We start from the raw sequence: 27188 nt of genomic DNA on the forward strand, positions 1-27188 counted from the left end.
ATAGATGTCTGGTTACAGGCGCTATATATAAATAGGATGTTCAACAAACATGTTTTAATTGTTATGCTTGTGTGGGGCCTGAATCAGCAGTATAAATTTACCTGAAGTACATAGGACACACTTTTGAGGATGAGAATGTACAAAATTTGGGCAGAAAGGATCGATAAATCAAGAGAAGGGGTAAAAGAAGCCATATACTGTATGTCCAAGAAAAAAAAAATCGTTCTTAGAGGTCTTAAAGCACTTTTCATTGGGGTGAAAGAGACCAGTTGATTTCATTTTAAATAATTATTTTGATTGTGTAAAACTGCTTTGCGACAATGACAATTGTTAAAAGCGCTATACAAATAAAATTTTATTGAATTATATTTTGGTCAGTGAGAATCCAAGCGCTCCGAGCTCGGGAACCGATCCTGGACCGCCTTATGCATAACCTGTCTTCTATTTTTAATGCTGCATTTTCATCCATCCCCAGGAAGACCAAGACCTCTTCACATGGGCGTTACACCATTAACAGCTCTCCCTAAACTGGGTTTCTTCTGATCAGCTCTCTTCCCTACTCTCTAATGTCTCTCACTTACTCAATTGTTCATGTAATGAGCCTTTAAGATAGGATCCTTAGTCCTTGGAGAATTCAAATATGAGGAACCACTCAACATCCCTCAGACTGAAGAAACTACTTGGATGAGAGGTGAAATGTTTATACCTAACAAGAAAAAAGTCGCTAAAGTGTGTGTGTCCACAAATTTTCAGCTATAAAAGGTATCTCTGTCGGAACCTTCTGTATATAATAATTTATAAGATTAATATTATTTCCTAATAAATAATAATAATAAAAATCCTTCAGTTTGAGAACAGTGCAGTGTTTATTTCCGTCACCAGGGTGATCTTGATCTTGTGGGCGGGGCTATGGAATGACGGTTGAGTGAAAGGTGCGAACCAATCAGATTATAGCACGGGCCGCTGACGTCAGCGTTAAAGCGAGCGAACCGTTATCAGAAACCAGGAGGCAGGATTTTTATTATTTTGTTCAAAGAAAAAAGAAAGAAAGAACAACAACAACAACAAAAACAAAGGTTCGTTAACGGTTCTGTTTTTTATTGAATCGCGATGTGCGTGGTTTGAGTTGGGAGTGTTTGGCGGGAATGGCGGATTAGTGTGTGGATTAGTAGGAGGTCTGATGGAGAAGCGCAGGAGGATGAGACGGTGCACTTTGTGGTGAGTAATGCTGGGCTGCACGTTAGTCTTCACACGATTTGCAGTTAGCCTGCTAGCTCAAATGTGTGTGTGTTTGTGGGTGTGTATTTTTAAACTGTGGATTAGCTTTCCAGAACTCAGTTTCCATTGTTTTTTTTTTTTTTTTTTTTGCAAAAGACTTATATATTTGTGCCTGGTTAAAAGAGCTGGTTAATCTTCATGCCTGTAAAGCTTTGTGGTTTTACTCATTTAGATCAGATTATACTAAGCCCATGGTTTAATCTCCCAACACTGTTAACTGTAAGACTACACAGAGGAGTTCATTAATTGCAGCATTAATAGGACGTTTGCTGCACTGCAGTTTACTCTTTGCTTGCCTGGCTTTTTTTTTATCAGTGAGAGTAAGATCTGCTGCTGTAAAACTGTACAAGTTTGTCTGATTGCAGTGCATTCATCTACCTGCACATCATCCTTCTCATGTACTGCCTCCAGGAGCATGGAGTCTTAATGTGATGCATTGAACTGTATCTGAGATATATGTACATGCACAGGATTGTTGAAAGCTAAAAGAAAATCCTTCCTTGATCATGTTTTGAAAATTGTGCATGACACTTTCCTTAGTGTAGTCGTCCGTCAGTTCTTGAATGCCGCCTTAACAAACAGATGGATTGAAAGCGATGGTCCAACGTGTTCAACAGTCAAATTATTAAATTCAGGTATTTCAATTCCCAGTGAAGGGCAATCTTAATGGTTCAGCATACTTTACCAAGATATCTTGGACATTGTTATGCTTCCAACCTTTTGGCAACACTTTATTGAAGGCCATTTTCTATTCTAACATAATTTGCTCAAACCAAGGGCTATAAAGACATGATTTGAGGAGTTCATTGTGGAAAAACTTGACCGGCCCACACAGAGCCCTGAGACCTCAACCCCATCAACTGGGCCAGGGGTAGCTCAGTGGTTAAGGCATTGGACTACGGTTCAGAAGATCCCAGGTACAAACCCCACAACCACCAAGTTTCCACTGTTGGGCCCCTGAGCGAGGCCCTTAACCCTCAACTGCTCAGATGTGTAATGAGATAAAAATGTAAGTCGCTCTGGATAAGATGCAAATGCAAATGCAACTGGAACGGAACTGGAAGGCCAGGCCTTCTTGTCCAACATCAGTGCCTGACCTCATATATGCTTAACAGGAGGAATAAGCACGGACTCCCACAGAAAAACTTGTGGACAGCCTTCCAAGAAGAGTGGAAGCTGTTCTAGCTCCACTCCGTATTGAAGTATATGAATTTAGATACATTGTTATTGCAGGTTTGGACAAATCCGTCTAGGGTGTACCTCGCCTACCTATAGTGTACATGTACAGGACTGTGGAAACTGTGGGACTGTGGCATAAAGACTTTCTTTGATCATGTCGTAAAAACTGTGTATGACAGTTTGTTTAGTGTAGTTGGTTGTCAGTTCTTGAATGCCACCCTAACAAACAGATGGATTGGGAGCGATGGTCCAACGTGTTCCTAACAAGTTCCTGATATTGAACCTAATGAAGCAAGGATAACGGATTCTTCAGCCAAAATGATAAAGAGATTTTTAAACATATTTGGTATCACTTAATGAAGTTCATGAATAACAGAAGAAAAAAAAATTGAGGTAAGGTATAAGTTTTATACTATAGGTATAAGTATAGGTTTTGTGTAATATACAGAGAGATCAGCTAGTTACGGTTCTGGGTTAATAATCAGAAGGGTGCGGGTTCAGGCTTCTCTTAACTCTGTCTGCTCCGGGGGGTGCTGTATCACGACTGACCCTGAGCTCAGACCTCAGTGACCAAGCCAAGATATGTGAAGGAAGAATTTAAAACCACTTTCACCGTTGTTAATTACACAAAATGTCACTAACTGTTTGTGCCAGCTTCACCAGTCAAGCACAAATAGGTGTTAATGAAGCAAAATATCTGGTTAAATAAACAATAAATAAATAAATCATAATCTGTTGAAAATATATGTTTGAGGAACTGTTGTATGAAAGCAATATCCCAGTCGGAGTGCCGAAGCCATCATAGTCGTGCTGATATTCATCACAACAGCACCCTCTCTTGTGTGATATTGCTTAATTGTTTATCCAAGTTTAATAATTAAAGCCTTTTGGGGCATCAAATCACAGAGTTGGACGGATCCTGTTTTTCTGTTTTTACATACCAGTTGTTAGAGTTGTTCATAATGTACAGGATTTTAATCAAATGTTAACTTGTTCTTTACAGATATTATGTAAAAAGCAATCTTTTCTTAACAAATTGTGCTAAATTGTGTATGATCATTGCTGTGTCCACTAAAAGAATCTTTCATGCCACAATCCACTTGAAAAATATTAATTTCCAAAACTGAGCCAGGATTTGATGCTGGCATCAACAAGAAAATTGTTCCTTACTGTAGATTAACCCAGTATTTTATGCACTCGTAACTCGCCAGAAAACTAATCTCAGACGGGAAATTTGATTGTCAGTATTTTTCTCTGACAAGTAGACTAGCCCCTCATGTGAGCTTGAAGTCCAGTGACAGATCTGTGGGGGGTAGAGGATTAGTGAATGATTTTCCACGTTGCTTATACGTCTGGTAGCCTGGAAAAATAACTTTACTCTCCTGCATGTACTACAGGCTTCCCTGGACTATAATAGTTTTTTTTTATGTATCTCAATGAGATATGAAGGAGTTTAAAATCTGGTTAAGGAGAATAGGAGAAAATTGCATTCAAAGAAGATTTCAATGTTTGCAGAGGAATCACAGACTTCCAATAACAAGTTAAATTGATTCAGCTTTTAAACTATCTAAAAGATCATAAAATTATTTTTGCTAGGAACTTGACCTAGCATGGTTCAGGACTTTAGACAGACTGAACGGTCTCAGGATGCTTTACTGTTGGCATGACACGGTACTGATGGTAGCGCTCACCTTTTCTTTTCCAGACAAGCTTTTTTTTTCTGGATGTCCCAAACAATCGCAAAGGGTATTCATCAGAAAAAAAAAAATTCACCCCAGTCCTCAACAGTCCATTCCCCTGTGCAGAATATCAGTCTGTCCCTGAGGGAAGTGGCTTCTTTGCTGCCCTTCTTGAAATGTTTGAGGGCGAGTCTTACCATCAGTCTTGTACTGTATCATACCAATAGTAAAGCATTCTGAGACCATTCATGTCTGAGGTTGCTTCTTAGCCAAGGGGGTGGAATCTCACACAATTTTGCCTAAGAACACAGCCACGATGGAACACATAGCCATAAGGCAAAAGTGGCTAAAGGAACAAAATTTTGGGTCCATGGCCAAAAAACAAAAACCCACAAATTGCATAGATTATGCAAGAATGGACTGCCATCAGTCAGGATGTGGTCCAGAAGTTGATTGACAGCATGCCGGGGCGAATTGCAGAGGTCTTGAAAAAGAAGAGTTAACATTGCAAATATTGACTCTTTGCATAAACTTGATGTAATTGTCATTAAAGGCCCTGGACGTTTATGAAATGCTTATAATTATACTTCAGTATACCATAGCAACAAAAAATATGTAAACCTTTCATCATTTCAGTATTAGTACTACGCAGGCTTTTTTTTTCCAAGCAAAGTCTCGTTTGTTTTTTCTGGCCCTGATTCCAGTGGTTTGTATCTGTAATCCGTCTATAATTAAATTGATGACAGTGTCTCTTGAGTGCAACCTTTCACAATAACACCACCTCCTCAGAAGTGGTTTTGTTATGGCTAGATGTTGTAAAGGAGTTTTTCTTTTTACCAAGAAAAGAAATCTTTGATAATACATTTTAGTAATCTTCAATTTGAGAAATCTTCGAGGTCTTTTGGTGTTGCTGAGCTTACAAGTGCGTTCCTTCTGAACATTTTCCATCCTGAACTATTTCTTCAGTCTATTGATGGTGGCCTTTTGAGTATGTAAAAATTGTAAAAAAAAAAAAAATAATGCAATATTTTTGCCAAACCCAGTAAATTAAAACTTCAGTGACATCTCAATTTCTTTAGTTTAAATCCGTTGTAGGAGGCACGGTGGCTTAGTAGTTAGTAGCAACTCCAGGTTCTATGGAGTTTGCACGTTCTCCCTGTGCTAGGTGGGTTTCCTCGGGGTGCTTCAGTTTCCTCCCACAGTCCAAAAACATGCAGATTAGGCTTATTGGAGTTCTCAAATTGCACATAGTGTGTGCCCTGTGATAGTTTGGCACTTCGTCCAGGGTGTACCCCGCCTCTTCATTGTTCATCACCATACTGTTGTTGGATGGGTGGGAAAAGTTGCTCTCGGAGGATGTTTATGTATGATCCTTTATTCATGGCTGTGTTCTTAGGCAAAATTGTAAGAGATTCCAACCCTTCGGCTGAGAAGCAACCTTAGACATGAATGATCTCCGGATGCTTTTCTATTGGCATGACACAGGACTGATGGCAGTGCACACCTTCAAACAGTCCAAAGAAGACAATTCTCTTCTGGAAAAAACATGACGGACACACTGATATTATCCTGACTGGTCTTAGGATGCTTTACTGATACTAGACTGATGGTAGCACTCACCCTTAGACATTTTAAGAAGGGCAGTGAGTGAGTGAAATCCATTATGGTGGTGTTTACAGAGACAAACATTGTGTCGCTGTCCAAATACTTATGGACTTGGGCGTGTGAATGCTATTAGTATGAATCCCAGCGTACATTAAGGTGTTAAATCTTAATATGTATATAGCAACCTCACATACAGTATAGAGGAACAGGACTCAACAAAACCATAATCTCATAGCTTCCACTACCTGAAGTCATCAGTTTTGGCTCAAGTGATTAAGCCAAAACTGATAAGTGTTTTTCCTTTTAGCAAGAACGTAAAGGAAAAACATTAGTACGCCACCCACCTGCCCATAAAAAGCAGCACCAGCGCTAGTCCTTTAAGAGCAGATTGGAATGCCACTAAGTGTTGAGTGACCGAGCGAGGTCGTAGGCAACAGCTATATTTACCATCAGGGTAACATGATCTCTGGCATTCTGGATCACTGTGCTCATGCAGTCGTCCTGGTCTTCTCACTCTCTGGGGCAACAGCCTCCAAAGCCGCACACCGTCTGACTGCAAAATGCGCCACTGGTGAGACTCAAAGCCTGTCTATAAACTCCTTGCTTTACTTTGCTTGAATTTTGCTTTCAATCTTGTTTTTGATATTTGAGAACCATGTACTGTAGTGCAGGTAACAAGTGGTGTAACTTTAAAGTCATGCCTTATGTTTACCTGCCAATTTATTAATTCTGAAGAATTCCAGTCTTCCAATGTATTGTGCAATTTTGATCATATTTTACTATCACACACCTGATTCACATAGAAACGATCCTATGAATTTCGATGAGGTTTCAAATATTGTGTATTTGCATATCCATGTACAGTATTAAAATTTGCCTTCAACTTTTTTACTCTCCTCGTGTTTTAAATCCTCCAGGTTCGTTTGTTGAGTGCTGGGTGGAACGTATGACAAGCTACACCCGCTGTTTTTCCACTGACTGGGACTGAGAGATCAACTCCGCGTACAGCAGGTACACACTATCCTAACACACATACGTGATACCGAGCAGCAAGTGACACTGAAAGAAGAGATTGATTCAGCTTTTAATCTTGCTGCGTTTACTTTTTGATCTGGTGCTTGAAGGAGAACTGACATGCAAAACCATGCACATTTTACAGTTTGTGAGCAGGCTGGTATTAGGTTAGAAGCGGATCACAGCTTGACGTAAGGCGTCAGTTTGGCCATGACCGACACCACAAGCTCTTATCCGCTCATATTCCCGAGTAAATATAGACATGCCTGACACTTTGGGTTTAAGTATTGAACATGCTGAGCATGAGCATTGTTTATGTTCGGAGAAGGAAAAAAAAACACCTCCAGGATTGCGATGTAAAATAATAAAATCCCTCGTCGTTGCTTTGGTTCGGTTTCCACAGGAACATAAAGAAGGTGTCATGTTTAGTTATATTTGACACTCTCTGCTTTAGAATACTGTTAATGCTGCCCTTTTTGTGTCTGTTTTTTATTGTTATTATTATTTTTATTTTTATGAATGCTTGGCATGTTCAAAGCCCATGGTACCATGGTAACCTCGCTCCAAGGGGTTCGAATCTTACCTCTGTTCAATGTGTGATGCGTTTTCATGGTCTCTCGTGCTTGGTGGGTGGGTTACCTCTGGGTACTACAGTTTCCTCTCTGGCTGTATGGTTTTCCAGAATTGCTGATAGTGTGTGTGTGTGCATGCTTGTACGCTGCAATTGGTAGCACTTTGCCATGGGTTTCCTGGATTAGACTCCAGTACACCAATGTCTAAAACAACAATTAAACCATCTAAAAAAAAAAAATCAGCTTATCTGGAGAAAAACAAAGCAACTTATATTCTTACTTAAAGAGACTGAAGTTTTTGGGTTGCTCCAGGTTCTATACCACTTCATTCTGTATACAGGGTCATGGGGGGAAGCGGGCTGGAGCCTATCACACACTCGTTCAGGGTGTACCCCGGCTCGTGCCCTAAGTGAAGGACACACTCTCACACGCTCATTCATAAACCACAGACAATTTGGGAGCGCCAGTCAGCTTATCCTACATGTTTTTGGACTGTGAGAGGACACCAGGGTACCCAGAGGAAACCCACTGAGCACGGGGAGATCATGCAAACTCCACGCACAGGAATGGAACCCGGATCCTGGAGGTGCAATGCGACAGTGCTAAACATGGCGCCATGGTGCCACCCCCAAACAAAAGTTGGAACCCCATGTTTGATTGTGCATGTGTGTTCATCATGCCCTGTGATGGACTGATGGACTGTATATCTGGGGTGTATCCCTGCTTTATACACATCGATCCTGGAAAAAGCTAAATCCACCCAAAAAAAAATGCATTAATGTGGAAAAACAATAGCAGTTTTATCTTCGGTTTCGCCTTAAAATATTATTTATATTTATCAATATAATTGTACAGTGTTTTAGAACGGGACAGGTATCCTGAATTTCTTCTTAGAGGCCAGAGAGTAAAAGAACTAAATCTGTATCTGTTCAGGATAGTTTTTGCTAGGAAACGTCCCTTAGATACCAGCGACAACACAGCATGCTGTCCGTTAGCTTTTGTTTACTCCGGACACCAAGGGAACGAGGTTTTAGAGCGGGAAATGGTCGGATGGGTTTGGGAATCCTCTGTAGTGGGGATTAAAAAAAATTTTTTTTTTATTATTATTAGTCTGTGTATGCCATGTGCCTTGGTCTGCCTCTGGTGCTACAAACCCCAGAACGGAATACTGAATTATTGATGCCTTTGTGGACTGCAGGGAAAGAGAGAGAGAGAGAGAAAGAGAGGAAAGACAGCGAATGTAGAACGAGAAAGAGCAAGAGCAAAGAGAGCGAAGGAGAGCAGTTAAAGAAATAGGAGCCTTTTACTGAACCCAACACGGACCAACAACACCAGATACTTTTATTTATTCAGAGACCGCAGTGGCTCCCGAACAAGAGCCCGACTCTCCATGAGAACGTGCTGTGCAACCTTAACATACAGCCCTGCTCAGGAGACTCATGTTACACACACACACGCACACACACTGCGGAGTCTGCAGTGCACAGGCCCGAGTGCACATCAGACCTCCCTAGAAGAATGTGGGAGGGAAAAAGCTTCACAGTGCCATGGCTTAACAAATCTAGAAAATTGGAAACAAATCTGGAAATTGGTTTATTTTGCGTTCTCTATTTAAAAGTTAATTAAATATACCAAGAACAACAATCGTCATCATAATGAGGAATAATATTTCCTATGATGATGATGATTGTTGCAGTGGCATTGTTATAGTTGTTATTATCAATTAACATTTATAATTTAATACTGAAAAATAACTAACTATGCAGAAGGACGCTATGAAAATAAAGACAATTGTTCTTCTTGTTTTGCAGTCGATGCGGCCTGTCGGCGTCTCTCCTCTGTCCGAGCTCTCAGCATGTCTCGCGTCTCCTCCACGGCCAAGCGCTACGCTGGCTCCTCCTACACCAGCCACTATAGCTCATACAGCTCCTCCCTGACGCCCTCGCTCACGACTTACGATCGTGATAAGCTCTCCTACAAAAGCCCCTCGATGGCGTACTCGACTTCTAGCTACCTAAACTCGAGCGGCAGCCGCACACGGAACTACAGCACCTCGGAGCCCGAGCGAGGCCGTACCGTCCCTCGCACTGACCTGCTAAGCGGCCGGCGCAGCGAGAGCCTGAGTCGCACGCCTATAAAGGGCTACGGTTCGGGACTGAACGGCGGCTCGGCCTACTCGACCTACGGCTACTCGCCGGCACAGACCAGCTACCTCTCCACCTCTCCCATGTCCAGCGTCTCCCTGGACCGAAGAAAGTCAGTTAGTCAGAGCGACCTGACGCGGGATCTGTCCTCGCTGGCCCTTAACGACACTTCCAGCAGCAGCAGTCTGAAGCAGGCGTACAGGATCCGGACAAGCAATGCCACCGAGTCCTACACAAGCGGCAGCAGCTTGCGCTCAGGGTTCGGGATGTCTCGCAGCTCCACGCAGGAGGCCCTGAGCAGCAGCAGCAGCAGCCGCTTCTCCTCCTCTATCGGACGCTCCAGTTCGCCACTCAGGGAGGAGCCAGTGAGACCAGTAAGCTTTTTTTGCATTTGCATTTTCTTTCTGCAGGTGGTCTGTTTTATGCACTTGAGCTCCATTGTGGGGCACTGTTGCATACATACTGCGCATAAGTGTGAATTCAGTGCTTACTGACATTATTTTGGGAAAGGTTAATGTTTTCGTTCCGCAGCCCAAAAATACATACAAAAAATATAAAATATATAATATAATATATATACAAAATATAAAATAAAAAATTACCTGCACTTTACCTTTAAGAAAAGTTAAAATACATCCCGACAGATAAGTGTTTCAGTGAGCGCATACTAAGGGAATGACTGATGTAAAGTAAAAAATAAATTAATTAATTAACCTGCACTTTATCCTTGAAAGAATCGTGACAGAGCAGTGTTTCAGTGTAGAGCAGAGATGGTGTGTGTGTGTGTGAGAAGGCGAGAGGAGGTGTGTGAAGGTGAGTGGAGGAGGGTGTGTGTAAAGGGGCATGGAGTCGAATTACGCGGGCACACACACAACAACAGGCTGATACAGAGAAAGAAAATGGATCTTTAACCTTTTTAATGAGACTTGCTTTTGCTTTACACGTGCGCTGTACACGCACGCATACAGACAGAAACTAAAATATGTTTTACGTGCACACACATGGTCACTAGGGATGTAACGGTATTATAAATACCGTCATACCGCAATAAAAAAAAAATTTTTATACTACCGTGGTCGCGTGACTCGATAAAACGATAGGTCTTCTGAGAAAAGTTTGCTCAGGCGAATGGAGCGAACGGGAGGTAGCGGGAACTACAATTCCCATCAGCCCAGGCGTGGCCATTATCCTTTGCGGCCTGTTGTTGCTACAGATCTAGTAATGCGCACATCCGATTTAAAACCAGCTTACTCTGTAATGATTAATTAATCTCTTTACCTTTGCCGCTAATAGCAGCCCCCGCCATTTCCGCATTACTGGATCTACATGATACTCGGTACTCGTAAACCAAGACTTGTTCGTTTTCCAAGTCAAAATTTATTAAAATTCTTTGCTTGTCTTGCGGAACACTCACAAACCACGTTACTCGCAATCCAAGGTTCCACTGTATCCCGATTAGATAATACATTTTCACGTGATTTTCTTACAAATCCGCAAAAAAAAAAAGTTTGTTGTGATGAGTAAATAAATGTAGCTTGTTTCTTATAACATCAGTTTTCTCACCTAATATCCAAGGGCAGCATTTAAACAGTGCAAAATAACTTTAAATACAAGAGTTTAACATTTATCTTTGTCATCTGCCATAAATATTATTTCTAAACAAATTTAGCAAAAAGTTTACTCAGATGCCTCCAAAGTCTCAAAACTTAACAGTGAGCACGCAGGTTGAGCGGCTGCAGGTTCTAATGTGAACACACAGGGCTTGTAACGCACATGATTTTTCGCTGTGTTTTTATACTTATGTTAGCATGTGTAATCAGATCAGAGGCGCGTGATTTTTGATAATGTAATACCATAACAATTAGTTTCTGTTGCGGCAATCGGAAGCTGCCCTCAGTATAGAATCTGAGGCTGATCAGCCGATCACCGGTCACAGATAATCAAACTGAAAACCAGACGATTCTGGTCACTGGCCGATCGACTGGTCATTGTTAGTGTAAACTAGAGATAGGGGATTATGTACTTATATCGATTCTCACCTGGGGGTCTGTGTGCATGAAGTTCGCATGTTCTCCCCTGTTTAGTGGGTTTCTTTAGGCAGTTTCCTCCCACAGTCCAAAGGCATGCAGATTAGGCTAATTGGTGTTCCAATTTCCTGTAGTGTGTGTGAATGTTGACCGGAGATCCTTCGGTTGCAAAAATGGGAATAAATACAATGGTCACCACTGGCCTCCACGGTCCCTAATTGGCCTACAGAGGTTCATTCATGGATGGATAGATGGATATTTTAGATTTTCTGCACTTTGCTGCTTATATATGGTTGTTTTTTCGGGCACCTAATCAAACTATTGCAAGAAAAGGTAAAAAGGAATGAAGTGCAAGTATTCTGCAGTTATACACTGTTGTCATTAAACTTTAAATTGTATTATGTTTATATCAGTTCTATTTAGGCTGTGAATTTATAACACATTTATCTGGGCGACAATAAGCCATTTGTCTAAATGATGGAAGAGGAGTGTAATTAAAGCATAAGCTCAGTTTTTTACCCTGGGAAAAGCATTTATTGTAACTCGTTATGCATAACTGATTCATTTGACTGAAGTAAGTCATGTTTTAAATAATTCTCAAAAATGTATTATATCTTTTCTGGTTTAACTACTGATGCATTTCTGTAGCGATCCTGACATATCAAATCTACAGCGAGAGCCTTTTAGTTCAGACTACAGTGCTGTAGATGTAGGAGGCAAATAGCACTTTTCCAGTAACAACATACTTTGTGGTATTGCAGCAGACGGAGTGTCTGAGTTCGTCCCGGAGCTTTAACAGAGCTTTCCTGTCAGATTCTTGCCAGTCTGCCCTTAAAGATGTATTCTGCTTTTATTTTATCTCAAAGAATCACAGTAAATGTGTAATCGGTTTAATGTTCAATGATTTAAAAAAAAATAGTTTAAATTATTTATATAACACGACCAATCTCAACAAATTAAATACTATCAAATAAAATAAATAAATAATAGAAGTTTTTATAATATGAACATTTTTCACAAACTTTCCATGAGTCTTTTAAAAAATGTAATTAGTCATGTGACTGTAGATTATTATGGCTAACATTTAAGGAAGAAGCAAAGCTGACTATGCTAGAAGCAGTAACCGGTTCTACAAAGAGATGGCGATCACATGATTTTTAAGCCGTTCAAGTCAAACCGGGATTAGTGATTAAATGAAGCGGAGTTAAGGATCTTTTTTTTTTTCTAGAGAAAGAGGATTTGCCTCTGGTGCTGGCCGGGTCATGTGCTTGTCAGCAATGCAGTGTCTATGTGGAAAAAGCTCAGGACTCACAAACGCTACCAATTAAACAGATGTATCCATCTATATAAATAAAAGAAAGGTTTTGTCTGTACGTTGGTCAGAAAAATCGCTTTTTCAATAATATCTTTACATTTCTTACATTGGAGGAAACCAGTCTCAGGAGATTTTCTGTCTGTATCTATGTTTGTCCAGACAGATTTTGTCACAGCATAAAAACTGGCTGGACGGAATTTATTGAAACGTTGGCAGTACTTACAGTAGGTGTTCGCCTGAAGTTAAGCCTGCGCCATGAATAAAATAAAAATGTTGAAGTTATGAGCAGTTATGCTGGTGTGATATATAGACTTTATTTATTTTCCTTGAAATGCTTTTGATGCATTACGTTTAGCATGCACACTAACAGAAAATATCTAGGAAGGAATGATACATGGGTTACAGTTATCCAGTGGATATTGGAATATGATGAGCAAGAGCATTAGTCACGTTTTCCACTCTTAAATTAATCACTCATAACTTACTAATGCAGCCTTGGAAGTCAAATTATAAAGCGAATCGACTATCGTGGCTCAAATTATCAACATTTTCCAAGGAATGTCACAGAAACAGAAACCTTTCCAGCCGTGAGGTATACTGTACAGTATGTTGTGTACATAGACTTTGGTGTCAGGCCTCCACACAGCGTGCGAGGCCACCAGACAACCCACTGCTCATACTGCAGAGTTCCTAAGAAATAAAAAAATATGCTGTTTATTGTTCATAGAGTTTACTTGCCTAAGTGGAACACATGCTTAAAAGCCTCTGGGCTGGTTTTGTGGTAAAATCCTGTGGCATAAATCAAGAGAAAAAAAGAGAATAGATTGGACGTGATCTTCATTCTGTTGCAGTGTGATACAGTAGCTTTTACATTCCCAAACACAGTACTACACACTGCCAAGTTGGCTGAGTATTAGACTGCTTATAGAAGATGTAGTAGTTTGGGGAATATATAAGGAATTACACACAACACACACACACACACACACACACAAACACACACACAACTTATTGTAAAATAATACATGTCTGGGGGTGTGATGCAGCATGACGTGTAGGCAGAGTGCCGTTAACACTCAAAGTGCATTAATCTCATCTAATAGCACTGTCTGGAGTGTGTTACAGCCACAATAAACAGTTGAGACGTTTCCTCACCAGCCTCTCTCTCTCTTACACACACATACACACACAGCGAAGCCTGTCAATATGAAAAATGCTTTATGCTATACAGGCAGTCCAGACTTTCGAATTACAAATTTCCACAGATACGAATGGACCGCAGTTCTACGAGCATTCGTAAATGCGAACAAGTCGCAGAAGTAGCTCACGTGTATTTTACAAAAATTTGACACTGCAGTGCACCAGATACCAGTATTTACAATTACATATACTATATTTTCAGTCTGTAAGTAAATGTATAAAATGTCTTTAAAAGTCGGGAGAAACGAGTCGGCCTCACCAGCTTCAATGAATCAGTCCGGGAGCACAATCATAGAAAATACCTGTCTTGTAAAGCTGTTCTTATCGTGAATAATTATAATTTTAGAAAATCCAGTCCAATACAGTGGAAAACAGCTGAGACAAAATGGCACCCAGCGATTTACAGGCGCAGAGACAGCATTTCACATTTCAATGTAAGATTTATTTGCTTAGAAGCAGTTGTGGTTTTTGGCCACATGATATGATGGCAGTGTTGGGAAATAGGACAGATTTAGTCAGTGGGTTGGTATATTTTACATTGTATATTTGTGTCAAAGGTGTATAAGACTCATTTGTCAGACTTAAGAACGAATCCGACTTACGGACACGCTTTAGGAACAGAGCTCGTTTGTAAGTAGGGTACTACCCATATAAGAAGTTTGCTATAAAGAAATAAATATATAAGAAATAGATCTATAAGAATTACTTATATAAGAAAAACAAGTCAGTGGCACAGTGGCATACTGTTTAGCACAGTGGCATCTTGGGTTGAGGGTTCAAGTCTTGCCTTTTAAGTTCGTGTATGTTCTTCTAGTGCTTGTGGGCTTTCTCCAAATACTCTGGTTTCCTCCCGCAGTCAAAAGACTTTTTTTTTTTTTTGGCAAAAATAAAGGATTAAATAATTTATAAAGCAAGTTTGATATAACCTTCTTTCACAAGACATTACTGTAATGTAATGTTACTTTTTGTACAATAACCATTTTAAAAGTCTTTTTAGCTTTCCATAAAAATAAGAAGAATACTTCTATAGCCTTTTGTGACGCATATTTAACTGTAATTTATAGTTAATAGGTATGTGAAATGTAAATTCCTGCTTGTAAGTTTGTAACTTCTAATGTTACAGGGATGTGACCGTCTAGCATGCTTGGTATTTGCAGGAAACACACCAAATATTCAGCAGGGTACTGGTGGCTCAGGCATAGGGCATAGGTCTCTCGCCTCCCATATAGAAGGCCTCGGTTAAATTCTGATCCGATGTCCAAACCCCTGCCACTGGATGCAGTGCCAATCCCAAACTTGGATAAAATCTGAGGGTTGTGGCAGGAAAGACAACCGTTGTAAAAGTTGTTGTGTGGATCGGATGGACCTTTGTGGCGACCCCTCGACTGGAGCACCCAAAAGACCAACAACAACAATACCATGTATTCAGGAGAACATTATTCTGGTCTCAATTCCAGTGCCACCTATGTTGTCACACCTGGCCTCCAATCATAGTGTGCAACATGTACAGAAACTTTTTACACAGTCCCAGGAATGAGGGTCGAACGCATCGTCCTACTTTCATTGCCATCATTGTTCAATGTTATTCATAGCTAATTATGAGGTTCAGTGGTTCCCTGGAGTGTCTAGCAACCCCCTTTATGTGCCATAATTAGCCCAGGACCATTTTCGTTTTTCCCTTTTATATTAATAGCATTGTACAATAATTAGCTTATAGTGGTTAGATATTTTTGGGTATAGTAGTAATGTTAGAATCGTGTTTTTTTTCTCTTTTTTTTTTGACAGTTTGCTTAGAGACTGTATTTTATGTTTTAGATTGATTGCTATAAACAAGGTGTCCTTGGAGTCTCTGCACAGAAAGTGCTGGTGTTTGTGTGAGTGTGTGTGTGTGTGTGTGTGTGTCATGCACACTAAACTGACGTGGGTGAGAGTGCGGCAGCGGAAAAACCCGCAACTGCAAATATAGCAGCCGGAATGTGGGATGCATCCTCTTACACACACACACACACACACACACACACACACACACGAGTCGTTCCTTCATGAAGCTCTGATGGAATTTTTTTTCCCCCCGTTGTATGTTTGTATTATTGTGGAGTTCTTGTGGATCAGCGATCGCTTTGATGTTCCTATTCACCACCTGTGACTGAGCTCCGTTTCTCTGAGAGTTCCGCTCGAAGTCGTTCAGGAAGGAGAAAAAAGGGAAAGCTCACCGTGGTTTTTGTCACGCAGCTCGTTTCATCTGAAGGACAGTCATGCGGCAGACGTACACAGTGACCGCGACCGCCGAGCGCTCCGTCTCTTTACTGCCGTTTATGAAAACGCACGAGCTGCGGAGGAAGGGTCCGGCCATGTCTGGCTCGGTGCTCGTGTCCACCTTCGTAGGGTTCCTGATTAATCAAGTCAAGGTATGGGTGAGTCCTGTGGTGCAACTCTGATCAGGAGGATTATCAAGAGGATACATTGGGATTTAGTAGACTGTGGATTGTTTGTATTTTTTATGGAGGTCAACAGTTTTAGAACATTTGCTTAAGAATATTTCTTGCAACTTTAATTAAAAAGGTTTTTATTGATTCTAAGAGATTAACTTAAGTACAGTTGAATTGCCAGACTTTTAGTACTCCTCGACTGTACTTCAAAATGAATGAATGGAGTCTGATTTAATTCTGGCAATACAGTAGCCGATAGTGTACATCAGTCATCCTCATAACGGGCGTCCATAAAGCATAGCCAGGAGATTTGTAGCTTTATATATATATACTGTACAATAAGGGAGAAAAAACACACTTAAAATTACTTAAAGTAATTATGTTTAGGAGTCTAAGCACAAAGGTGAATTATTATTTGCAACATCTATATAATGTACATGAATAAATCCATACTAATTCACTGCTATAGAAGGAATTTTCTATAAGTGTGTCCATTTTATTAAGACATTATTTTTGTGAATTATAACCATTTCAAAGGTCTTTCTAGCTTCCCATACAGCTATTTACTAAATAAGAATTGAATACTTATATAGGCCAACAAAACCCCTATGTGAAACATAATTTAACTGTAATTTAAAGTAAATATTAAGGCTCTTAGGTGTGTGAAATGTAAAATTAAAATTTTTAAAATACAAGGGATGTTTAAGTCAAACTGGGATTAGAACTGTGATGAAATTTCTCATTACTGATTGACGTTCAAGGAAGATTCTTAGCACAGTACAGTAATAAGACGCTTAGAATAATGACGAGCTGACTGTGGGAACTGTACGCACAAACTCCACTTGTACATTGCAGGAACTCGGCTGGGTGTTATCGCCACATCTCCCGTTCAGACCTGACCTTGCTCCAAATTATTTTTAATGTTTGAACCATTAAAGGAGTTCCTGGGAGGCCAGGGTTTCTGATGTGAATCAGGCAGTCCAATCATGGCTTTGACTTTATACCCTGATGGTATACAAGCACTAGTGAAACCCTGCGATAAGTGCATTAGTGTAGCAGGGGATTATATTACGATACTGTATAAAAGGTAGTTTTCCCTCTCATAACTCTGTTCTGCTATAAGTCCCAGTTTGACTCGAACGGCCCTTGTATTAGAATGCTATCATGCCATGCCGGGATTTAAATGCTCATCAAGATATAGTAGCGATGCTCAGCTGCTCTTGTCATTCACTTGATGTATTAAGAGAGCCCCGAGCTGTTAAACTCCCCACGGGCTATGAATGAGCAGGTGGACGCTTTTAAGAGCTCATAGCTCAAGATGAGAATTGTTGCAGTGCATTCGTGCACTCAGTATGCGCTAAGCTTTCAGGGATAAGCATGCAGTTGGTTATATAATGGTGTAAACCCACTGCTTCTACTTCTCATACATTCTTAATTTCACACTTTTTTTTACACTGTGCTGATCTGCTAGCCTGGTATCTCTTGACTTTTACATCATCTGTGCGGTTGGGCATGCTTCTGTCAATATCAGTACTTAGCATGAGCTGTGTCAAGGTTGTTGAATTCTAGGAGGTTTGCTTTTTAAACAGCCATGCACAAATCAGTGGAGGAGTTCGGTCTGATGCAGGCTTTATTGTCATGTGTTACTTAAGTCATTCGCCTAAATGCATGGGAAATTGATCTGGAATGCTCTGGAGGATGATGAATTAGTAATTAAATAATTAGTAGATTTGTTAAATTACCAAATTATTAAGTGTCCTTTAAAAGTAGGTAAATGAGAAGGACTCAGTAATATCATTAGGACATATTATGATAAACAGATTCTTTTGAATCTATTGCACTGCATAACGTCTTATGAAGTCACACACACACACACACACACACACATATATATATTTTCAGCATAGGAAAATTAAGGATGAAAATTGTAGACCCCTCCATGATTTCTAAATAAAAGAACTTGCAAAATCATATTGTATCGTTTACAAGGCATTCTTAATTTATGTGCTTTAGTCAGGTGAATAAAGAATAAAAGCTTGTGGACATAAATTATATATGTCAAGCTGTATGTAAAAATTGGTAGGTAAAGATATGTACTGTGCAATGTCTTTTCTGACCACTTGGGTTGTACCTAGGTCTCAAGAGACCGACCTTACCTTAGAAACTAAAAAAATTTTCATGATTGGGAATTTTTTGTGTTTATTGTTATTGGCAACCAGTTCTGAATAGATATTTTGATAGTTATGCAATATACACCAATCAGGCATAACATTACAACCATTTACAACAACAACAGGGCCTCTGGGGGTGTGCTGTGGTGTCTGGCACCAGGACATCACCAGATGTGGCAGCAGCTCCATTGAGTGCTGTGGGTTGTAAGGTGGGATCTCTGTGGATCGGACCTGTATGTCTGGTGCACCCCATTGGTGCTCAATCAGATTGGGATTTGGGGAATTTTTAGGCCTTGCTAGACCCTGCGCATGGTGGGCTGTGGTGCACTGGGGGTTCTGGTGCCAATCTTCGACTTTTCTATTTTTACCCATTTGAGCTTATTCTGTGGGACCAGTCGGGATAGGCTGGCCTTTGGTCACCCATGATGTATAGTTGGTGGTCACTGTTGTTGAGTTCTTCTGTCAGTGGTCATGGTGTAGATCTATACAATATAATAGAAATCTGTTTCATAAAATCAGCCATATAAAAAATTGGATGTTATGTGTCAAGGGAAGTGCCATGTATTTTACTGTCAAAAATCATGTTACCTTTTATAATTTGCTAGAAAGCTGTTGTGTGAGTACTTGGAAGAATATCTCACAAATATTATTTTCATTGCACTTTTTTACAATGGAAACACATTTTTAAAATTTGCATGTAAAGTAGGCACTGCTTTTGCTGTACACCACAAAGGCGAACAAGTTTTAGGATGGATTCCTTTCCTGTAATTCTGTTTTGTGCTTTTAGGTGCACTGAAAAGTATGAACTGGATATTCCAAGGCCCTTATATTACCTTGCCAGATGCATAAGCTGAAATATAATACTGTATGTCTACAGTATTGTGGCGGTTTAGACCATACAGCTTTGCTACAGTATCCAAGACAGCTTTGTTACATACTGTAATATGGTGTTTGCACAAAGTCCAAATCATATGTACAGTATGACAGTGTATAAAACATTTATTATTAATAAAAATCCAAAGGTCAGTAGATTAATCAGAATAAAATAGGTACAGTATAAGGTCCATATCTGACGTTTTAAGGTTGGGAATTAGCTCATCAGTAATGTGCGTTTAGTTCAACTTAGGATTTACTTAAAGGGGTGAAAGCATGAATAATACTGATACACTGATACTGACACACATGTCCTCCTGTGTCCTTTTCTTTCCCAATAACACAATAGAGGACAATACAGGCTGCTGTGTGTACATTATACAGCGTCGTCTTGACCGGCTGCATTCTTCAGTCACGTACAGTATACTATATGGACAAATGTATTTAACCAAACCTGCAATGACAACATATCTAAATACATATACTTATCTAAATACAAATACATATACTTCTGTATGGCTTTAGTCCCCCATTTGCAGCTACATTTGCAGAACAGTTACTGTTCACTCTTATTGGAAGGCTGTCTACGGGATTTTGGAGTTTTTCTGTGGAAATTCGTGTCTATTCATTATTAAGAGCATTTATGAGGTCAGGCTGTTGATATTGGACGAAAAGGCCTCCATTCCAGTTCATCTCAAAGGTGCTCGGTGGGGGTCGAGGTCAGGGCGCTATGTTAGGACCAGTCAAGTTCTTCCACACCAAATTCATCAAACCATGTCGTTAAAGTCATTTATATACTGTTTTTGTGCAGTCATGCTGGATTAGAAAAGGACCTTCACCAAACTGTTGTCACGAAGTCTGAAGCATAGCATTGTTTAAGATGTCTTGTGCTGAGCCTATAAGATTTCCCTTTAATGTGGATAAGGGACCTGTTTGAGACAACTGAATTCAATAAATAACAGGTTTGGCCAGATACCTTTGCCCATATAGTGTATCTTCCCACATATTTTCGTAAAAAAACGGGTCTGAATCTACTTTTGTTTGTATTAATCCATAACTTGTCATATTATATGAAGACTTAGTTTGTGATTGTGGATGTGTCCTGTCTGTGCTAACCTCCTGTGGGCCTCAGTTCAGGCCCCTTGGGGTGCTGGCAGATTGACAGGTAACGAGCGAGTGTGGCTTGTTTACAAGCAGCTGGCTGAATCAGGAAGGACAGGACACAGTGTTCTCCAGCTCTCTAAGATGTTCTGCCAGCTCAGTGTGGAGTTCTGGGAGCGATGAGGAATCTCAGTCGGAGTTCAGACGCATCTATTTCCCAGCAAGTCACTGTATCTTTCTGTAAATCACATGGTTTAGGATGATTGCAGTGTTTCTGTACTTCCAGGGCAGATGATCAAAGCAAGCATGGAACTTCAGTGCTTTGGAACAGTTGCTCGTGTCACAGAAGGTCCCTCTTACTGTCATATACAGTAATCATTGTGCTTTACTCAACCGAATCACTACAAACAGTTTAACTTAAATTTATAGTAATTGCGAATTTTGATGAAGGTGAACAGGTGATTTGTTCTGAGGAACCGCATGCAATTGTTAGCTAGTTGCTTAATTGTCAGAATTTTACAGCTTCACGGGCTGAGTAACTATTGCGTTTTATTCAATTGGAATATGCATTTCTGTACAATTGCCTGAAGCATATATGCTCGAGCGTATTTTTAAACCTCATCAAATTCGGTTACCATAAAAGTAATTCAGACACGCTTCCTGGTATTTATAAAATAAAGCCAAGCCTGAGCCCACAGTGGTGCTCCTTTCAGTATGCTCGCATAATCAGTGTGGCATTTTAAGCGCTTTTAAAAGCAGATCCGGGGACACAATGGCTCAGCGGTTGCCTGAAACCTCTAGTCACGGCATGGTATATGCATTCAAAATTGTACCTTTTGTCACAGGAAGTGCGATTCTGTGCCAGTCTAGCTTAATTTAGTGCTCCATTAAAGCAGTTAATTCAGATCAATGCGACAGGCAGCTAAGTATTTGTTTTTTTTATCAAACAATGAACTGTTTCGTCAATGTTTTAGATTTACATAACGAATAGGTCTGTATGTTAATGTATCTAATTATAACTCATTAATCAAAGTATAACTTATTTAAATGTAAGATTTTTTTTTCTTCTCTGATCTCTGATGTCACTTTGTAAACAGGGAAAAATGTGGAACTAATAGCCCAAGTTGATTAGCTACCAGTGAGCCAAGTAGCTCAGGTTTCTCGTCTGCCATGCGGAAGGCCCGGGTTCGATTCCCATGCAATGCCCCGGATGCAGTGCTGCCACTGGATGCAGTGCTGGTCCCAAGCCTGGTTAAAATGGGGAGTTGTGTCAGCAAAGGCATCCAGCGTAAAACCTGTGCCAGGCTTGTGTGCATATCGAATGGTCCGCTGTGGAGTCCCCTTGGCGGGAGCAGCTAAAAGGTCAAAAACAACCCAGAGTAGACTTCAGTTGCTTTCCTCGCTTATTCCGGCAAGAAATTAAAGGTTCACTAAGTTGTGCAAAAATAGTAAAAGTGTTATCACAAGTGGCAAAAAAAAGTTTTAAAAATATACTCATTTCCCTCATTTAAACGAACTGTTCATGACACTAAGCATAATGCAAACACCAATCACACAGACTCAGAGGCGGGAATCGAACCTGGAAGCAAGGCGACAGTGTTAACCACTAAACCATGTGGTAACCGGTGCTAACCATCGTGCCGTTTTGCTTAGGTTCTGCGCTGCCCCACTTACTGTATGTTGTATGCACCTTGAAACACCTAAATAATTTTTTGAGACTTTTTGATTTGAGTTGTGCCTCGTGCCTTTTTGAATTCTTACTGTATATTGTGCATTTCTTAAGTGTTGAGGAAATTACGGCCAGTTTTCCAATGTTTACAAGTGTACTGAATTTACATGAAAAGAAAATGTGTCTTTTTTTCACTTTGTCTTTTTTAGTATTGAAAACAAACTGAAGCATGATTTCAGAACGCATACTGTAACATTCCTAATCTCCAGTATTAAGGATTCAGAGCTCATCTCTGGTCCTGTGTACATCAGGTTTGCATGTTCTCCTCGGGATTTGCTCTGCTTTCCTCCCACAGGCCAAAGACATGTATTGTAGGCAGATTGATGATCCCAAATTGCCCGTAGTATTTGATTAGGTATGTGAGTGTGTACACAAAAAATGATCCAATAGGTGTCTCTTCCACAGGTTGACATGAAGTCATGCGTCGATTTTCAAGCATGAACTTGTTCCACTTGCTGTGACATACAGCTTCTTTATAACGTTTTCACCATTCAAATGGGCTAAGAGACCCATCATTACACCGTGCTTAAAGTCTTGGCAACAGTTTTAAGCCTTTATTTACATCACAAGTCCCTCTTTGACTTGAACTCCAGTTGTTTTTACAGATACAAAGGAAGCCTCTGTGTAAAATTGTGCTTACACAAATGTACCCTGAGTGGCTATAAAAATAGCTTCCCAGCTGAGAAATCTGTCACCAATCAGCTGCTTTTATGGCATCAGTGCTGCGGAGTACAACAGATGATCCACTGTGCAAAGGAAAGAGAGGTTCTATATTTGGCACTAATACTATTGTATCACTAATATAACAGAGTACAACAAATCCAACCTAAGTGTCTGCTTTCAAAGTCACACCACAACAAGTAGGTTTCCTTATCAAAATATTTCTAATAAAGTAACTGAAAGAAGTCAGTACTGAAGTGTCATTCTCGGTGCAGAAAATTTAAATATATGAAAAAGAATTCACATAATCCCCGGTTCATTAAACAAGTTATTTTTGTTGTTTTTGTAGTATTGGGAAATGGTCTGATGGTAGGCGCTTTCACAATAACAACGAAATGTCTGTTCCTTGCATTATGAGCAACGCTCTAAGAGCCGTCCACTTCCCGGTGGAGCATCAGGTTGCCGTGTTAGTTGTGTGGCCAGCTTCTAGCCGAGGCCCACGAACAACATCATGGTCACCTCGCTGCTCAATTAAGCTGCAGCTCAGAATGGATCGTGTTTCATCGGCTTTGCGTGAACGCTCCAGAAAACAAACGGCACAGTTTCAGGTGTCACCTGTGTCTACTGTATCAATGAGCCGAACCAGTCGCTCGGTGAGTCCACAGGGTATCTAAAACGTCAGGAACCAGTACGGCCGAGAAATGAGGAAAATGTTAATTAGACATAAATGGTTGATTTTAACCTGCATATAAAAAATAAATCATTGAAAATCATGAATTAATAAATGAACCGATGTCTTTCATTGCTTTTCACAGAGCTCCAAGGCCGCCCAAGGTCTGGTGGGATTAAAGAATCTGGGCAATACAGTGAGTACCACAAGCTGTTTTTCTTTTCAGTAATGACATAAATCCGAGTTCTTAAAATAGGATCGTCTAAAACAGACAACACATTATCGTTCGTGTTTAATCTGGTTTGGTTTTTATCCCCCGTTCTCGACAATTCCAGCAGGTCAAAGTGTCTCGATATCACATTCACATTCCTTTTCATCTCTCCCTCCACTCCAGCTTAGTTTTCATGCTGTCTCATTGCCTTGGAAATTGAGTTAGGTTGCTTTTGCCCAGCAACAGTAATCAGGCGGTCCAAAAATAAATCATTAGGCCCCTTCACTCTAAACTAGACCGAGCTGGTGCTCTCACTGCTCTGCCAAACCTTTTTGTAGAGCTTTCTACAACCTACAGTATAATGCGGTAGTTTTTAGAGACAGGCCCGGCCCAAACCTTTATGGGGCCCCTAAGCAGAATTTTATTTGGGGGCCCCTCTGCGCTGCCAGTACGATTGATTATTGTCTATGCTTGATTATTCGCACTGTATAAATCTAACAGTTGGTTGTGCCCTACCTCCAGAATATTTCAACCGCTAGGGAAGTTTCATAAGAGTGTAGTTGATGGAACAGAATGCTACAGTATTCTAGCAATATAAATTATTAAAAACCTCGGCAAGTTTACATAAAACAACAACTCTTAATCTGTAAATAGCTAATTGAGGTATAATGATATTGGAATATAAGAGCAAAGACCCCAAAGGTAGGCTAATGTAATTAACGTTACACTGTTATCAGTAACAAGTTCATGAAACAGAAGCTTGTTTTTATTACACAAATATACTCCCAGAAAAGTCATTTTTTCACAGAAGACAAAAACTTTAATCTAAAACATATTAGTAATTTGTTATATATTAAGATGTCAAGTCTGTTGAAAGATGTTTATTCAAGCATGAACCTTCCTAAAACAAGAAGATAACAAGCTAGGCTGGTAATTAGCTAGCCAGCTAACGTTAGCTTGTCCAAGCTTTGTTTACCAGAATTTTCTCATTAACATACCTTTATCTTGCTGTTTTTTTCTCTTCCTCACTTTTCTTCTTTTTTCTTTTCTCTGTAATTGAAGGATATGTCCTTCGTGACATTTTATGATGGTTTAGCTGCAATGCTTCTGCCTCTTCAATTAGCTCCAGTAAACACAGTCTGTCTTGTGCATCCTGTGGACCGTTAGCATAATAATATTGTCTTATTTGTTTTTAGTATTTTAGCTGTTTTTTATTTAATATTGCATTTTTGTATAATTGTCCAGTTACATAATACAGTATATCATCAAAAAAACAAACAAAAAAAAGGCTGTCACTCTTGCGCGCCCCCTGGTGGACACAGGTGCCGTAAGCAGCCATTTAGTTTGGTTTTATAGTGGTACCTTGGCATACGAATGCCCGCCTTAAGAATTTTTACATCAAGAACTGACATTTTGCATGTCCGGCATGAGAAACATTTTCGGCATACGAGCGAGCGAGCCGAGCCGAACAGTTACATGTATGTCCGAAAGCCGTTCAAAATTTTTTGCATTACAGGAAGATCAATTTATCTTGGCTTTAAGTCTTTCCATTTTAAATTAATTTATATTTTACTTTTCATATTTTTACCTACTTTTACTTTACATGTCTTTTCTAAGTGTTTTCATTGTTTTTATATGCAATAAATATGATTATACTGCTGGTAATTGGTAACATTGGTAATATTTTTTGGTGGCTAGAATAGATTTTTTGCATTTACATTATTTCGTATTGTAAAATGCGTTCCTCAAAACGAATTTTTCGCTCAAAGAACGGATTAAATTCCTATGCCGTGGAACCACTGTATTCTCTTTGTGAGACACAGATCTTAGAACGTATATATTTTCATACCTCAAACTTCACTCCTTTTCTGAGTGTGCCATTTCAGTGTCTATGTTAATGAGCTACTGAGCCACGCCCTTCCAGAGAACAGCAGGGTATTTTTTTTATATGAGGTTCGTGAAAAGTAATAAAAAATGAACAAAAAACTTGTTTGTTTATACACACACACACACACACACACACACACTGGAGAGCCATCTGAACATATAAAAATGACTACAGTGAATTTTGCATGATAGGTTTCCTGTCTCACTGTATGTCCATTTTTGCAGTGCTTTATGAACTCCATCCTTCAGTGTCTTAGCAACACACACAGTCTGCGGGACTACTGTCTACACAATTCCCATCGCCGCGACCTGAACAACAACAACCGCACTAACACTGCGCTGATGGAGGGTAAGAGCACTTACAGGATTTCTGTTCACAAGTCCTGTCCTTTTCATGAGTATTCTTACAACGTCCAACGTCCACGTCTTCCATCACAGAATTTGCCAAGCTCATCCAGACGATGTGGTCGTCGTCAACCAGTGACGCCGTCAGCCCATCCGAGTTCAAAACGCAGATCCAGAGATACGCGCCCAGATTCGTTGGCTACAAGTAAGTTGGGAAGATCAGAACCTCGAGCTCTTTCAGACCTGGACACTATTGAGAAAACTGCCGGCCACAAGTGTGCTGGTGTAGAGTTTCCTAGTCTCTTTGTTAGCTCTGCCAAGACTGAGAGAAATACTCTGTGTTCTCCAGCCAACAAGATGCTCAGGAGTTTCTGCGCTTCCTGCTCGATGGCCTTCACAACGAGGTGAACAGGGTTACAGTACGGCCACGCGCCACCACAGAGGACTTCGACCATTTACCGTAAGCGTGTGAGCTCTTGGCTTCGGCTCAAGCTTATTAATTATCAGTTTACTCAAGCTTGCTCGAGCAGCAAATGGGTTTAGGATCAAATTCTGGACTGTGTTTGCAGTCAGAGTATATTAGACCTGACATTTCTTGCTGATGTCCTGAAGCAGAAAAGCCCATCACCAGCCTAAGCTGTCCCTAAGACACACACACACACACACACACACACACTAATATTTCATTTAATCGCCCTTGGTTTTTATTACAGCTCAGAATGAACAGTATTAGCCAATTTCATGTGTGAAAATGATTTATCTTGTATACCTGGTCGTGGGTGGGCCTTAAGCCTATCCCAGATGCCTTTGGCAACGAGGCAGGGTACACCCTGGACAGGGTGCCAGTCCATCACAGGGCACTCACACTCATACTAGGGGATCTGTATGTCTTTGGACTGTGGGGGGGAAACCCACCTAGAGAGAACATGCGAACTCCAAGCATATAGACATGAGGTGGGGATCAAATCCAGTCCCTGGAGGTAACCACTCTGCCATTGTCCCACCCTTCCAGAACCACTCTTTCACAATTTGAGTTCTGAAATATGCATGTTTCATCAGGAAAGAGAAAATTACATGTTTGTGATAAGCTGGTCATTCA

General features: G+C 40.2%; 1 protein-coding gene across 5 annotated transcripts in view; it reads left to right on the top strand.

The window, feature by feature from the left end:
- Nucleotides 1-985: 985 nt before the first annotated feature.
- The window catches only part of usp2a (ubiquitin specific peptidase 2a), a 31817-nt gene continuing 5614 nt past the window's right edge, over nt 986-27188 (top strand). For 2 of the 5 annotated variants that reach the window (XM_053507988.1, XM_053507990.1), the window contains exons 1-7: nt 6227-6312; nt 6659-6752; nt 9139-9845; nt 23792-23842; nt 25970-26093; nt 26183-26294; nt 26439-26549. In XM_053507988.1, the coding sequence (XP_053363963.1) occupies nt 9183-9845; nt 23792-23842; nt 25970-26093; nt 26183-26294; nt 26439-26549 (1061 nt within the window). In that variant the 5' untranslated portion in view covers nt 6227-6312; nt 6659-6752; nt 9139-9182. Of the gene's footprint in view, nt 1219-6226; nt 6313-6658; nt 6753-9138; nt 9846-16052; nt 16422-23791; nt 23843-25969; nt 26094-26182; nt 26295-26438; nt 26550-27188 lie in introns of those variants that run through there. The other 3 variants (XM_053507991.1, XM_053507992.1, XM_053507989.1) reach the window with 2 other exon arrangements.

Source organism: Clarias gariepinus, chromosome 11, assembly GCF_024256425.1.
Source record: "Clarias gariepinus isolate MV-2021 ecotype Netherlands chromosome 11, CGAR_prim_01v2, whole genome shotgun sequence".
Lineage (NCBI taxonomy): Eukaryota > Metazoa > Chordata > Actinopteri > Siluriformes > Clariidae > Clarias > Clarias gariepinus.